A 16355-nucleotide genomic window follows, 5' to 3' on the forward strand; every position below is an offset into this window, starting at 1 on the left:
TTGATTATCCCCCCCCCCCCCCCTCCATCTTAATCCCCTTGTGCTATTATTATCCGATATGGCAAAAGGGGATCAGAGGGAGGGGGGAATTATCAACCCCCCCCCCCCCTCCATATTAATCCCCCTGTATCATTATTCCCCCCTCCATCTTAATCCCCTTGTTCCATATTGGATAATAATGGCACAAGGGGATAAAGATGGAGGGGGAATAATGGTAAAAGGGAATCAGAGGGAGGTGGGAATTGTGGGACAGGGGGAGTAAGACGGAGGGGGAATAATAGCACAAGGGGATTAAGATGGAAATGGGATGCATTAGTATAAAGGTAAGAACACGCCTTTTGTCTGCGGGTACCCCTCGGTCTCAAGTTCCGCGTGAGGGGGTACCCGTGGACATACTTTTAGGCCTTGGGGGGTGCGGTCACCGAAAAGGTTGAGAACCACTGGTCTAAAGGGACATGTGAATGCTCCCTGGTGGGCTAGGGGGGTGGATCACCCCTCCCCCCCGCAGCGCGATTGCAGGGGGGCGATCCACTATGGAGGTAGCCGGAGGACTTACCTCTGCTTCTTCCTGTCCCGGTTCTGTCATTGATAGATCCTGGCTGGTCCAGGCTCTATCAATGGATCACAGATCACACAGATTAATAGAGTTCAATAGAATCTATTCATCTGTCTGAGGAATCTAATGATTCCTCATAAGTCTAATAAAGTGTAAAAGAAAAAAAAAAAAAGTTTTAATAAAAGTTTGAAAGACACCCAGTGGTCCTCAAACTGTGTCCCTCCAGATGTTACAAAACTACAATTCCCAGCATGCCCGGACAGCCGTTAGCTGTCCGGGCATGCTGGGAGTTGTAGTTTTGCAACATCTGGAGGGCCACAGTTTGAAGACCGCTGCATTAACCCCTTCCATGTTAAAAGTTCAAATCACCCCCTTTTCCTATATACAAACATGCAAACATAATAAAAATAAACATATTTGGTATCGCTTCGTGTGTAATTGTGCAACCTATTAAAACATAACATTATGTATCCCGTACGGTAAATGTAATAAAAATACCAAACCACAGATTTGCAATTTTTATAATATCCCAGAAAAAAAAAGTTAAAAAGCGATTAAAAAGTCAGATCAATACCAAAATGGTACCGATACAAAAAACAGATTATGGCGCAAAAAATTATCCCTCATACAGCCTGGTATGCGGAAAAAAAAAAGCTACAGGGGTTAAAAAATGGCAATTAAAAAAATTAGAAAAAGTTCAGAATTAGTAAAACATGACGTAAACGATACAAATCTGATATCGCTGTAATCAGGCGCCTAAAGTAAAAAACTAACATGTTACCTCAACCACAAGGTAAATGGCGCAGAAAAGAAAAACCACCAAATCTGCAAAATTATCTTTTACTATTTCAATTTCACTTCCCTAAATATATATATATTTTTTGGTTCAGAGAATACGTTATTAAAAAATTAAAAGGTGTCATTATAGTAGGTAGTTATGGCTATTATAGGGCGAGGAGGAAAAAATCAGAGCGTAAAAGCGAAAATTGGCCCGGACAAGTAGATCGTCATGAGGGACAAGTAGATTTTGCTCCATTTTAGTCCCGTGGACAAGTAGTTTTTTATAAAATTTCCACACCCCTGTACCTGTACTAATAGACATATCGCCCTGGGTGTCAGTCGTGACACCTGATGCGATTGTCCATAATATAGCAGAGATGCGGAACGGCTCTATTCAGCGCTCGCATCTCTGCACTGTACTCCGGCCAGTGATGTGAATAGAACATTACTAATTAATATTTTCCGCCCAGAGTGGTGATTGGCCGGATGGTTCCAGCCAATCACCGCTCTGAGGCAAATACGAATGAGTGAGTGGCCGGCCGGAGTATAGTGCAGAGATGCGGAGCACAGGAGAAAGCCGCTCCATCTCTGCTATAGACATGACGATTGCAGCAGGTGTCAGTAGTGATACCCGCTGTGATCTGTTCTTACCTGCAGGTACTACTACTCCCAACATGGAGCACACTCTGCTCCATGCTGGGAGCTGTAGTACCTGCATTAATAGACAGATCGCAGCAAGTGTAACTTCTGACACCTGTTGCGAACTGTCCATTAATGCAGGTACTACAGTTCCCAGCATGGAGCAGAGTGTGCTCCATGTTAGGAGTAGTAGTACCAGCAGTTAAGGAAAGATCACAGTGGCTGTCACTCCTGACACCCGCTGTGATCCTTCTGTATAATGTAAAGATGCGGGCGGCCGATCTTCTATGGTCCCCTGCACTGACGTATATATACACATATTCCTATTTCCCACAGAGAGCTGTGATTGGCTGGAACCATCTGGCCAATCACAGCTCTCTGTGGAAAATATGAATAAATATATATATACGCCAGTGCAGGGGACCATAGAAGAGCGGCCGCCCGCATCTATACATTATACAGGAGGATTGCAACGGGCGATCTGTCAATTAGTACAGGTACTACTACTCCCATCATGGAACAGTGTGTTCCATGCTGGGAGTAGTAGTACTACCTAAAAAAAAATAAGAAAAAAAAGTGAAAAACATACAAACACTACATTTTTATGCCGGCTACATTTTTAGGTCCATGCCTGCCCACATAAATTGATCCCTGTTTTAAAAATAATATACATTTTCTTAGATGCTATTTTTTTCTTCACTACTGTATCTTTTTTATTTATTTTATTTTTAATGGTACCCTACAAAATTTTATTAAAAAAAAGTATCTCCATCACTTTTTTGGATCGCTAAAGTCCCAAAAAAGAATAAAAAACGCCAAAGTTAAAACCCACATATAGTTTTTCTTGGCATTTTTTCACTCCCATAGACTTCTATGGAGAAAAACGCCACGATTTTGACAAAAAAATCGCCAGTGACTCAACATGCTGCGATTTTGGAAAACTGCCAAGGAGCTGAAAAACACCAAAAAAGAGTACGCTGAAAGGATTTTTAAAAAACGCCAAAGTGAATAACGCCAAGTGGATTAAGAATTTTGCGATTTCTTATTGATTTACAGCTAACATCTGGCCGCAGCGTTTTTTGGCCAAAAAAACACCATGCGGCAGAATTGGCTAAGTAGAAACTTAGCCTAAGGACATACACCCTACAGCGAACACTGCAGCTCAAGTATCATGAGTACTTTATTTCTACATGCTTCACACAGTGGAAGCCAATCAGTGAAGATCCCTTTAGTGGAGTATTTCAAGACTGTTCTCTGTATGAGCTTGAGGAATGAATAATACTGTACCCCCACACATCTCACTGGACTAATGCTAGAAAAGGTTACCTCCTCACAGGTACTACCACACTACCCTGTACAAGAGATTGTACTTTTGAAAGTTTACAATGAATTTTCCCACAATGAGTTTGCCAAGCTTCTTTAGTAAAGAACTGTTCTGTTAAACGTTGGTCCAATTATTGCACCAAAACCACCACAGACCCTGCTTTCTAACTACCACCATCGGTGCATCCTCCTGCACTGCTCCAATTTGGGTAAGTGTGCCAGGGTCAGTGGTCCCACCCCCTGCTAATGTCAGCACTATAACTCCCAGCACCCTGGACTCTGCTTACACCACTTGATGATTCACTCTTACTGCTGTCCCAATGACGTTCCAAACACAATATAGCCTTGGTGAATGGCAGGCGGTATTTTTTTATTTAATCTCTGAAAACCCCTTAAAGAAACAGATGGAACTATGGATCCAAATAGTTCAAGTGATTATTGTTTTGCATGTTTTATTCTAAATTTACCTAAGAAATACTTACCTCGATTACATATTTAGCAATATCAATGGATTTTCTAGAGAACTGCTCTTACGCTTCTTGATCTTGTAATCTAATTGAGCACTTTTCCCTTATGCACAGTAACAGGGGAAAGCTGTCAGTAGAGTTTAGTGGGTGAAGGCTACATCTCATGAATACATCAGACTCCTGTCTCACAGTGCTAACAGGACATTGCAACAATTAAACACTGAGTTTAACATAACTACAGCATATTCACTACTTTGGATAGGGTAGAATAAACCTGGTGACAGGTTCCCATTAAAGGGGCAGTCCGGAGGGAAAACATTTTTTTTTTTTTTTTTAAATCAGCCGGTGCCAAAAAGTTATACAGATTAGTAAATTACTTCTATTTAAAAATCTTCCAGTACGCATCAGCTGCTGGATGCTCCAGAGGAAGTTGTGTAGTTCTTTCCAGTGTGATCACATTGCTCTCTGCTGACACCTCTGTCTGTGCCAGGAACTGCCCGCACCAGGAGAGGTTTGCTATGGGGATTTTCTCCTGCTCTGGAGCACTATGGTCAGAGTAGAAAGAACTACATAACTTCCTCTGTAGTATACAGCAGTATACTGAAGGCTTAAGATTTTTAAATAGAAGCAATTTACAAATCTGTATACATTTTTGGCACCAGTTGATCTGAACATTTTTTTTTATCTTCCAGAGTACCCCTTTAAATTTCAGATTTCTAGCTGATGGTGAGATAGCAGACATAATATCAAGTCTTATTTTTAGGTTATTTATTATTTTAAGGCAGGTGGAGAACGTTAATCTATTGTTTCTGTCCATGCACATTCTAGCAGGCCTGCACCTTTTCTCCTTGTGCACAGGAAACTAGGACTGCAAGAGACTTCCATCTTCTGTGTTCTTGGCTTATCAAGATATTTTACTTAAAACATGCATCCTGTTCACAGGGAGCTATACTCCGGAGTCCTGACAATAGAAATATGGTTATGAAACAACCTTCGCTCTTCATAAATATCACCATGTAAATATTTTAGAATGTTATTTGGTTATTGAACAATACTTATTCTAATTCTAAGTAGTAACATTTTTGATTAATTTAATAAGCAAGTACAGTAACATCAGACGGTCTCTCTACAGACCAACAAACAGGAATGACACTGAAGTACTTCTAGGATTTGTCAGTCAGTATGAGTTCTGTATTCTATCTATTGACAGAACATAGGTTGCCATAAATGACACAGCAACAAAGACAAACTTTACATAGCTGTTGAGGAATTTTGGCCCACACTTTGCAGCATTGTTTTGATTCGGCTAAATGGAGGGTTTTATTTATGAGCTACCGCTTTAAGGTCTTGTCAGAGCATCTCAATGGGATTCGGCTCAGGACATTGATTCAGCCACTATTGAGCCATTGAGAGTTGGATTTTCTTTTCTGCTTTGGATCATTGTCTTGCTGTAAAACCTACAGCACGTGAGCTTTAGGTCTTGAACGTATGTATGTATGGGTATTTTCCTTCTGGATTTTCTTATAGAGAACTTCATTTATAATCCGATCAATTATGACAAGCTATCCATGTCCTGCAGAATAATTCTTATTATGGAATGCTTTGTTAGCTTTACTTTTTATATAAAGAACCTATGACTTTTATAAAGTTCCTGTCACGATTCGGCTGGCTGGAGGTGGATCCTCTGTGCCAGAGAGGGATTGGCGTGGACCGTGTCGGTGGACCGGTTCTAAGTTGCTACTGGTATTCACCAGAGCCCGCCGCAAAGCGGGATGGTCTTGCAGCGGCGGTAGCAACCAGGTCGTATCCACCGGCAACGGCTCAATCTCTCTGACTGCTGAGATAAGCGCGGTACAAGGGAGTAGACAAGAGCAGGGTCGGGCGTAGCAGAAGGTCAGGGCAGGCAGCAAGGATCGTAGTCAGGGGCAACGGCAAGGAGGTCTGGAACACAGGCTAGGAACACACAAAGAACGCTTTCACTGGCACAATGGCAACAAGAGCCGGCAAGGGAGTGCAGGGGAAGTGAGGTATAAGTAGGGAGTGCACAGGTGAAGATACTGATTAGGCCTGCTGCGCCAATCAGTGGCGCAGTGGCCCTTTAAATCGCAGAGACCCGGCGCGCGCCCTAAGGAGCGTGGCCGCGCGTGCCGGGACAACACAGACGGAGAACGGGTCAGGTACGGGAGCCGGGATGCGCATCGCGAGCGGGCGCGTCCCGCGTAGCGAATCGCATCCCGGCTGGGAGTAATATCGCAGCGCACCCGGTCAGCAGGTCTGACCGGGGCGCTGCGAATGAGAGGACGCTGCGAGCGCTCCGGGGAGGAGCGGGGACCCGGAGCGCTCGGCGTAACAGTACCCCCCCCCTTGGGTCTCCCCCTCTTCTTGGAGCCTGAGAACCTGAGGATAAGACTTTTGTCTAGGATGTTGTCCTCAGGTTCCCAAGCTCTCTCCTCTGGGCCACAATTCTCCCAGTCAACCAAGAAGAATCTTTTACCTCTGACTGTCTTGGATGCTAGAATCTCCTTCACCGAGAAGACGTCAGACGAACCGGAAACAGGAGTGGGAGAGACAACTTTGGAAGAGAAGCGGTTAAGGATGTGTGGTTTAAGGAGAGAGACATGGAAGGCATTGGGAATACGGAGAGAAGGAGGAAGAAGGAGTTTGTAAGAGACAGGGTTGATCTGGCACAAGATTTTGAAAGGACCAAGATAGCGTGGTCCCAGTTTATAACTGGGGACACGAAAGCGGACATATTTAGCGGAGAGCCATACCTTGTCTCCGGGAGCAAAAATGGGGGGAGTTCTTTTTTTTTTATCAGCAAATGTTTTCATCCGGGATGAAGCCCGTAAAAGAGAATTTTGGGTTTCTTTCCATATGGTGGAAAGATCTCAAGTCACTTCATCAACAGCGGGCAAACCAGAGGGCATGGGAGTGGGGAGGGGAGGAAGAGGGTGACGGCCGTACACCACGAAAAATGGGGATTTAGCAGAAGATTCGGAGACTCTGAAGTTGTATGAGAATTCGGCCCATGGTAGAAGATCTGCCCAGTCATCCTGGTGGGAGGAAACAAAATGTCGTAAATAGTCACCCAGGACCTGATTAATTCTTTCTACTTGCCCATTGGATTGGGGATGATAAGAAGAAGAGAAGTTTAATTTGATCTTGAGCTGCTTACAGAGGGCCCTCCAGAATTTAGACACGAATTGAACACCTCTATCCGAGACGATATGCGTGGGCAACCCGTGAAGGCGAAAAATGTGTGTAAAAAATTGCTTTGCCAACTGAGGTGCTGAAGGAAGGCCTGGAAGAGGGATAAAATGTGCCATCTTGGAAAATCGATCAACGACCACCCAAACAACTGTGTTGCCACGGGATAAGGGCAAGTCAGTAATAAAGTCCATACCAATCTGTGACCAAGGTTGTTCAGGAACAGGCAGAGGATGAAGGAGACCAGCAGGCTTCTGGCGAGGAGTCTTATCCCGGGCACAGACAGTACAGGCCCGCACGAAATCAACAACGTCAGTCTCCAGAGTAGGCCACCAATAAAATCGAGAGATGAGTTGAACGGATTTTTTGATGCCCGCATGGCCTGCGAGGTGGGAGGAGTGTCCCCACTTGAGAATCCCGAGGCGCTGGCGTGGAGAAACGAAGGTCTTCCCTGGAGGAGTTTGTCTGATGGAAGCTAGAGAAGTGGAGATCAGACAGTCCGGAGGAATGATGTGTTGCGGAGAGGCTTCCACTTCAGAGGCATCTGAAGAACGAGAGAGGGCATCGGCCCTAATGTTCTTGTCAGCAGGGCGAAAATGGATTTCAAAGTTAAAACGGGCAAAGAACAACGACCACCTAGCCTGGCGAGGGTTCAGACGTTGGGCAGACTGGAGATCAGAGAGATTCTTGTGATCAGTGTAAATAATAACTGGATATTTGGATCGCTCCAGCAGGTGCCTCCACTCCTCAAGCGCCAATTTTATGGCCAGTAATTCTCGATCACCAATGGAGTAGTTTTTCTCCGCCGGAGAGAAGGTCCTAGAAAAAAACCCACAAGTAACAGCATGCCCGGAAGAATTTCTTTGTAGAAGAACTGCTCCAGCTCCCACTGAGGAGGCGTCTACCTCCAATAAGAAGGGTTTAGACGGGTCAGGTCTGGAGAGTACGGGAGCAGAAAAAAAGGCAGACTTGAGATGTTTAAATGCGTCTTCCGCTTGAGGAGACCAGGACTTAGGATTGGCATTTTTCTTGGTTAGAGCCACGATAGGAGCCACAATAGTAGAAAAGTGTGGAATAAATTGTCTGTAATAATTGGCGAACCCCAAAAAACGTTGGATAGCACGGAGTCCGGAGGGGCGTGGCCAATCTAATACGGCAGATAGTTTATCTGGGTCCATTTGTAGTCCCTGGCCAGAGACTAAGTATCCTAGGAAAGGAAGAGACTGACATTCAAAGAGATATTTTTCCATTTTGGCATAAAGTTGATTGTCCCGAAGTCTCTGAAGAACCATGCGGACATGCTGGCAGTGTTCTTCCAAGTTGGCAGAAAAAATCAGAATATCTTCCAGGTAAACCACAACACAGGTATATAGAAGATCACGAAAAATTTCATTTACAAAGTCTTGGAAGACGGCAGGGGCGTTGCAAAGGGCATGACCAGATACTCAAAGTGTCCATCTCTGGTGTTAAATGCAGTCTTCCATTCGTCCCCCTCCCTGATGCGGATGAGATTATAAGCACCTCTTAAGTCCAGCTTGGTAAAGATGTGGGCGCCTTGTAGGCAGTCAAAGAGTTCCGAGATAAGAGGTAGGGGGTAGCGTTTTTTTACCGTGATTTTATTAAGTCCGCGGTAATCAATGCAAGGGCGTAGGGAGCCATCTTTTTTGGAGACAAAAAAAAATCCAGCTCCGGCAGGAGAGGAGGACTTGCGGATAAACCCCTTTTTTAAGTTCTCCTGGATGTATTCCGACATGGCTTGGGTTTCTGGAGCAGACAGAGGATAGATTCTGCCCCGGGGTGGAGTAGTACCCGGGAGGAGGTCAATAGGACAGTCATAAGGCCTGTGAGGAGGCAAAGTCTCTGCTTGTTTCTTGCAAAAAACATCAGCATAGTCCAGATAGGCCTTAGGAAGACCAGATACCGGAGGAACAACAGGGTCATAACTGTGAGTACTGGGAGCCGGTTTAAGACAGTCCTTGTGGCAAGAAGTACCCCAGTTCTTGATTTCCCCTGTGGTCCAATCAAGGGTTGGGGAATGGCGTTGAAGCCACGGTAATCCAAGAAAAATCTCAGAAGTGCAGTTAGAGAGGACCAAAAATAAAATTTTTTCGTGATGGGGTCCGATGCACATTAAGAGAGGGTCCGTGCGGTAACGCACGGTACAGTCCAATCTTTCATTGTTAACAGAGTTGATGTAGAGAGGTCGGGCGAGACTGGTCACCGGGATGTTGAACCTGTTGATGAGAGAGGCCAAAATAAAATTTCCTGCAGATCCGGAATCCAAGAAGGCCGTAGCAGAGAAGAAGGTAGAAGAAGAGATCCGCACAGGCACAGTAAGACGTGGGGAAGCAGAGTTCACATCAAGAGCTGTCTCACCTTTGTGCGGAGTCAGCGTACGTCTTTCCTGGCGAGGAGGACGGATAGGACAATCCTTCAAGAAATGTTCGGTACCGGCACAGTACAGGCAAAGGTTCTCCATGCGGCGTCGTGTCCTCTCTTGAGGTGTCAAGCGAGACCAGTCAACTTGCATAGCCTCCACGGCGGGAGGCACAGGAATGGATTGCAGAGGACCAGAGGAGAGAGGAGCCGGGGAGAGAAACCGCCTCGTGCGAACAAAGTCCATATCCTGGCGGAGCTCCTGATGCCTTTCGGAAAAACGCATGTCAATGCGGGTGGCAAGATGAATAAGTTCATGTAGGTTAGCAGGAATTTCTCGTGCGGCCAGCACATCTTTAATGTTACTGGATAGGCCTTTTTTAAAGGTTGCGCAGAGGGCCTCGTTATTCCAGGATAATTCGGAGGCAAGAGTACGGAACTGGATGGCGTACTCGCCAACAGAAGAATTACCCTGGACCAGGTTCAGCAGGGCTGTCTCGGCAGAAGAGGCTTGGGCAGGTTCCTCAAAGACACTTCGAATATCCGTGAAGGAGTGTACAGAGGCAGTGACAGGATCAATGCGGTCCCAGAGCGGTGTGGCCCATGACAGGGCTTTCCCAGACAGAAGGCTGACTACGAAAGCCACCTTAGACCTTTCAGTTGGAAACTGGTCCGACATCATCTCCAAATGCAGGGAGCATTGCGAAAGAAAACCACGGCAAAACTTAGAGTCCCCATCAAATTTATCCGGCAAGGATAATCGGAGGCTGGAAGCGGCCACTCGCTGCGGAGGAGGTGCAGGAGCTGGCGGAGGAGATGATTGCTGAGGCTGTGGTAGTAGCTGCTGTAGCATCACGGTCAGTTGAGACAGCTGGTGGCCTTGTTGCGCTATCTGTTGCGACTGCTGGGCGACCACCGTGGTGAGGTCAGCGACAACTAGCAGTGGGACCTCAGCGGGATCCATGGCCGGATCTACTGTCACGATTTGGCTGGCTGGAGGTGGATCCTCTGTGCCAGAGAGGGATTGGCGTGAACCGTGTCGGTGGACCGGTTCTAAGTTGCTACTGGTATTCACCAGAGCCCGCCGCAAAGCGGGATGGTCTTGCAGCGGCGGTAGCAACCAGGTCGTATCCACCGGCAACGGCTCAACCTCTCTGACTGCTGAGATAAGCGCGGTACAAGGGAGTAGACAAGAGCAGGGTCGGACGTAGCAGAAGGTCAGGGCAGGCAGCAAGGATCGTAGTCAGGGGCAACGGCAAGGAGGTCTCGAACACAGGCTAGGAACACACAAAGAACGCCTTCACTGGCACAATGGCAACAAGATCCGGCAAGGGAGTGCAGGGGAAGTGAGGTATAAGTAGGGAGTGCACAGGTGAAGATACTGATTAGGCCTGCTGCGCCAATCAGTGGCGCAGTGGCCCTTTAAATCGCAGAGACCCGGCGCGCGCGCCCTAAGGAGCCGGGCCGCGCGCGCCGGAACAACACAGATGGAGAACGAGTCGGGTACGGGAGCCGGGATGCGCATCGCGAGCGGGCGCGTCTCGCGTCGCGAATCGCATCCCGGCTGGGAGTAATATCGCAGCGCACCCGGTCAGCAGGTCTGACCGGGGCGCTGCGAATGAGGGGACGCTGCGAGCGCTCCGGGGAGGAGCGGGGACCTGGAGCGCTCGGCGTAACAGTTCCACCTTTGACTTATCAGTCCACATAATCTAAATTATTTAGATGTTTTATAGAAAATGCAAGATAAGACTGGTATGCGTCTATATTTGGATCTCTTTAGCAATCGATCAGAAATCAGTTTTCATTTGACCAGATCAATTAAAAAAAAAGTTAAGGCTGAGCTCTGAATGTTTGCCATGGAAACAATGACAGTTTATCTTCCAATACTTTTAATAAATTCCTCATGTTGGGGGAGATTTATAAAGCTGCTATAATGCAGGGTCACATGGGGAGCATTTTACGCTGCAGATGCGCCGAGGGCAGTCACAGTCACTCGCTTTGAAGTCCCTCTGTGACTGCCATTGGCACATCCGCAGCATGAAATATGCTTCAGAGGCTCCCTGTGTGACCCTGTCCTTGTAATAATATTTTCTTTGTTGCCCATAGCAACCTATCAATCAAACAAACTGTGTGTAGATTAGTATTGTTCCAGAGCTTTGGTATGTATTGCTCCAGAACATTATTTTTTCCATTACATTGGAAAAGCAGTCACCACAGACAGTAGGAACAAACACCTTCTGACTGCATCACTGCCGTTTAGGCAAGTCACCATACTTAAAGGGGTATTCCAGGAAAAAACTTTTTATATATATCAACTGGCTTCAGAAAGTTAAACAGATTTGTAAATTACTTCTATTAAAAAATCTTAATCCTTTCAGTACTTATGAGCTTCTGAAGTTAAGGTTGTTCTTTTCTGTCTAAGTAATCTCTGATGACACATGTCTCGGGAAACGCCCAGTTTAGAAGATGTTTCCTATGGGGATTTGCTTCTAAACTGGGCGTTTCCCGAGACAGGTGTCATCAGAGAGGTCTTAGACAGAAAAGAACAACCTTAACTTCAGAATCTCATAACTACTGAAAGGATTAATATTTTTTAATAGAAGTAATTTACAAATCTGTTTAACTTTCTGGAGCCAGTTGATATATAAAACATTTTTTTTTCCTGGATAACCCCTTTAAGATTGCCATGATTAAATCAAAATGCCTTGGTTCCTACTGCCTGTGACTGCCATATTACTGAATGTATTTTAAAGCCTAAAATCAATCAATAAATCAAGTAAGCTTTTATTGCTCCTTACTCACTGGATCTGGAGTAAGTTTTTGCTGGATACATGTGCCTTTACCGGGACCAAGGTCTGTGCTGGAGTTGTAGTACTTTAATAAGTGGAAGGGGAAGCTGAATGTTATCTTGAAAAGTAAATTCAGGAGGCACTGACCACCATAGATTGTGCAAAAATCCAAATTCTTTATTTCATGGTGCAGAGATAAAAGCGGACAAGTGTTGACGTAGCACACCAGGGAAAGGGAACAGCTATTTCACGCCTATTAAAGGCACTTCATCAGACTGATGAAGCGCCTGTAATAGGCGTGAAATAGCTGTTGCCTTTCCCTGGTGTGCTACGTCAACACTTGTCCGCTTTTATCTCTGCACCATGCAATAAAGAATTAGGATTTTTGCACAATCTACGGTGGTCAGTGCCTCCTGAATCTACTATTCAAGTTTGCTTCTATGAACTTTGCCTTTGCGGGATTGAGCACCCGAATCAGGATTGTTGCATGTGTGGTACACCTGTTGCCCCCCGGCTACCACACGTTGTAAAGAGGTGTGGGAAAGCTGAGTTTGGACCAATCAGTGCAGGCCTGTTCTATCTTGTGATTTTGAAGCTGGATGTTATATTGGCTGAATCTACAAGCAGCATATGCAGTAAGAGACTTTTATCGTAGACAGATAGGAAAAGATATGTTACATACCGAGAGGAGGAGGGGAGCCTACACCTCGGGTAAGTGTGCATGTTTAGTTTAATGCAGAGAGGGAAATAAGCCACTGCCAAACCCTCTGGAAATAGCTAGTCTCCTATGGAAACAAATAATTGAGCATATTGAAATTCAACATGCCCAATCTATCATTCCCTCGACATCTGCCACTGGTGGACAATATGAGGTGACATACATTAGGTTGTTGGCTATAGTGACTATTTCCTTTTAAATGGAAACTGACCACAGAGTTGCCCATACTTTCCTAATAATATAGTGCGATTGATACTGATCACACTAGTGTTTTTTTTTTTTCACATACATTGCGCCATTTAAGGGATCATTGTGAAAATTTTAATATGCAAAGGAATATGTTTGGTGCACTGGGCACATTCCCTAGCCCAGATGCATTGCTATGCCTGCCTGGTAGGTTTAGTAAGAACCCCCCCCCCTAATAAATATGTATAACCTTCCTCACAGAACATAGCAGCTAGGTTCTGCATATTTACAGTATTAGGGGCATTCTTCCTGTACCTGCCGGACAGTTGTGCATTTAGGGGCTAGGTAATGCCACCAGTGCACCAAACATACTAATTTTCATATTATTATGTTTATACATTTCTCTTGAACAGCGTGAAGTTGGCAAAAAAAATACAAACACTGTTGTCGTCAACGTCTCCTGCCACAATGTGGTGTTGTAAAAGACAAAACTAAATATGTAATCCAGATGAATATTGAAGGAGAACCTCTATTAACCTATTAATTTTATAAATTACTATCAAACCCAATTAAGATGCACTTACTGTTGTATCCATGGTACTGCATGGCTCGTACTTTACATCTGGGTCATGCATGATTTAGAAGCTGTATCCTTCCGTTGTAATGAACTTAATTTTTATTTCCAATTCAGCTAGAGAAACAAACAAAAGAACAAACTATGAAATAACAGACTTATGAATAACTTACATTTTACTTCGTTTAAAAAGGAATTTCAAGAAACATAAAACAAATTAGCGGATAGAATTTTGTATAAGCAGTAATATAATACCAACTCCTAAGTATCTAATCAGAGATGGCATTAGAGATGACCACAAGGACAAACACTTCAATCTATTCTATTTCAGGATCTGAAGATAAATACGGTCTCAAAAATTTGGAAAAATCAGAATCTGCACACAACTAAATGTTGTACAGCTGACCCAAAGGGTATAGGAGCAGATAAGAGGTTCAGTTCTTCAGCTTGCAGCATAAAGAATTGTAAGTTTTCATTTTCTGTTCAAAATAAGGGGGTTTACTTTTCAGACAAACAATGGCTTGTTACAGGACATGCTGGCTCAGCCAATCACTGGCCTAGTGGGCAGGTCAGGAAACAAGTGCTTGTCTTGGAAGCAGGAAAATAAAAAAGAGGGACCAGAAGAAGTGAACAGGAGCTGTGGAGGACCAGCAGGACCACGACTAGATAAGTATAGTTTTTAGTTTTTTTTTTCTTGTCCCCAGCAAGATATACATTTTAACAAAACTCTGGATAATCCCTTTAAATAATAGGGTACCTCTGCATATTGAAATTAGAGGATTGATTTGCATTCTTTCAATAAAACACTGGTATCGGGCACAGCTGCCAAGATTCTGTGCAGTGTCCCACTTTGTATACGTGTAGGACATGTGAATTGGTTGTCTGACATTTGTGTTTATTACTGTCGTGTGTTTATGGTATATTACCATGTTGCATTGTTGTATGTTGTCCATGTGTGATTATGCCGTTTTACATTGTTTGCAATCTGTACTGGCTGTGAGTGAGTGAGTGAGTGTATTCACTTACATTGTCCCATAGCTTAAAAGGGGTTATCCAGTGTTTTATAGAAAATATACTTGCCTAGCCCCGGTACCCTGTTCAGCTCTGTTCAGTCTCAGGTATGTTTCTTCTTCCTGCTTCTGAGACAAACACTTGTTGCAGGACCTGCTTGCTCAGTCAATCACTGGCTGCAGCAATGCTTCATCTCGAGCAGTGATTGGCTAAGCAGCAGGTCCTACAACAAGATCTTGCCTGGAAAGCAGAAAGAAGATCAGGGGACCAGAAGGAGCTAAACAGAAGCTGCGAGGGACTAATGCTTAGTAAGCATGGTTCTTGTTTACTATCCTTCAGATTATTATTATTATTATTATTATTATATATATATATATATATATATATATATATATATATATATATTTTTTTTTTTTTTTTTTTTTTATAAAACACTGGTTAACCCCCTTTAAAGGAAATCTGTCATCCATTTCACCTGCACTAACCTGTTGGTAAAGACAGGTTGTGCAGTGACACTGATGACAACGATACTTATCTGGTCCCATTCAGTGCTCTAGTTCTCCTGCAATCTTCCACCATATCTTTTGTTCTGGGGCCAACTTGGATCATGGGTGGAGCTTCATGATGTCACCACTGCTGTTTGCCTGCTGGGTTCTGTCACAAAGCTCTGCCTATGCTTAAAGTCAGCCCCGGAACGAAAAATACGGTGGAAGATTGCGGAAGAACTAGAGCAGGGAATGGGACGAAGTAAGTATCGTTGTCATCAGAATCACCTGCGCTACCTGTCTGCACAGACAGGTTAGTGCAGGTGAAACTGATGACAGGCTTCCTTTAACATTGAGAACATGCTTGTTAGTGGAAGAAGCATGCTCTAACCCAGCCTCTCTAATTTTTGCCAGAGTCAGAAATTTTGTTAGATGACATCTTACTTAGATTCACAAAGGGTGAGGAGCATCTAATTCTCCTTCTTTTCCTGTACGTCTAGAGGAAAGAAGGTTTCACCATCATCACAAACAGGTATTCTTTACTGTATGAGACTATAGAACTCTCTGCCACATGATGTTGTGATATATGACTCAATAAACAAGTTCAAGGGGGGTCTAGCGGTTTTTCTGGAAATATACTGTATATACTGTATACCTTTTTTTCAAGCTATGTAAATATGATAATTCTGCCCCTGACAAAGTGAGGAGGGAGGGGTTCTGGCTAGTCTGTGAGTGCCACTGTGCCAAGGTTGGTGAGGAACCTTTAATGGTGATATGTAGAGACTTGATCGTTGCCCCAATCTTTGCCCCAATCTTTGCCCCCTCAACTTCCTGGTGCTGTGGTCATATTGCCGCTTAGAAAGTCACTGGCAGAGATGGGCTAATGCTGCAGCTAGTGATTGGCTGAGCAGAAATGTGACATATTGAGCTCCAGCACTAGGAAGTGAAGCGTGACAAGAGAGTCAGTATAGTTTTCTTTTTATTCGCCCCTAGACATCTTATCCCCTATTCAAAGGATAGGGATAAGATGTTCAATCGCGGGGGTCCGGCCGCAGGGACCCCCCTACAACCTTTGTGCAGTCACCCAGTGTTCTAAACTTTATATTCAGAATGCTGGGTTTGGGCGGCCTTGGTTGTGATTTCACACCAAGCCCCCTCCATTCATGTCTATAGGAGCGGGCGTGACAGAGGCAGTTTGGGCATATTAAGATAAAACTATTTATTTTCCTGAGTACCCCTTTAAT

General features: G+C 44.5%; 1 protein-coding gene across 4 annotated transcripts in view; it reads right to left on the minus strand.

Moving 5' to 3' along the window:
• ABCG2 (ATP binding cassette subfamily G member 2 (Junior blood group)) overlaps nucleotides 1-16355 on the minus strand; it is a 134390-nt gene that overhangs the window by 65959 nt on the left and 52076 nt on the right. For all 4 annotated transcript variants that reach the window (XM_056568490.1, XM_056568516.1, XM_056568500.1 and 1 more), the window contains exon 2: nucleotides 13626-13732. In XM_056568490.1, the coding sequence (XP_056424465.1) occupies nucleotides 13626-13676 (51 nt within the window). In that variant the 5' untranslated portion in view covers nucleotides 13677-13732. The remainder of the gene's footprint in view (nucleotides 1-13625; nucleotides 13733-16355) is intronic.

Source organism: Hyla sarda, chromosome 1, assembly GCF_029499605.1.
Source record: "Hyla sarda isolate aHylSar1 chromosome 1, aHylSar1.hap1, whole genome shotgun sequence".
In the NCBI taxonomy this organism is placed as follows: Eukaryota; Metazoa; Chordata; class Amphibia; order Anura; family Hylidae; genus Hyla; species Hyla sarda.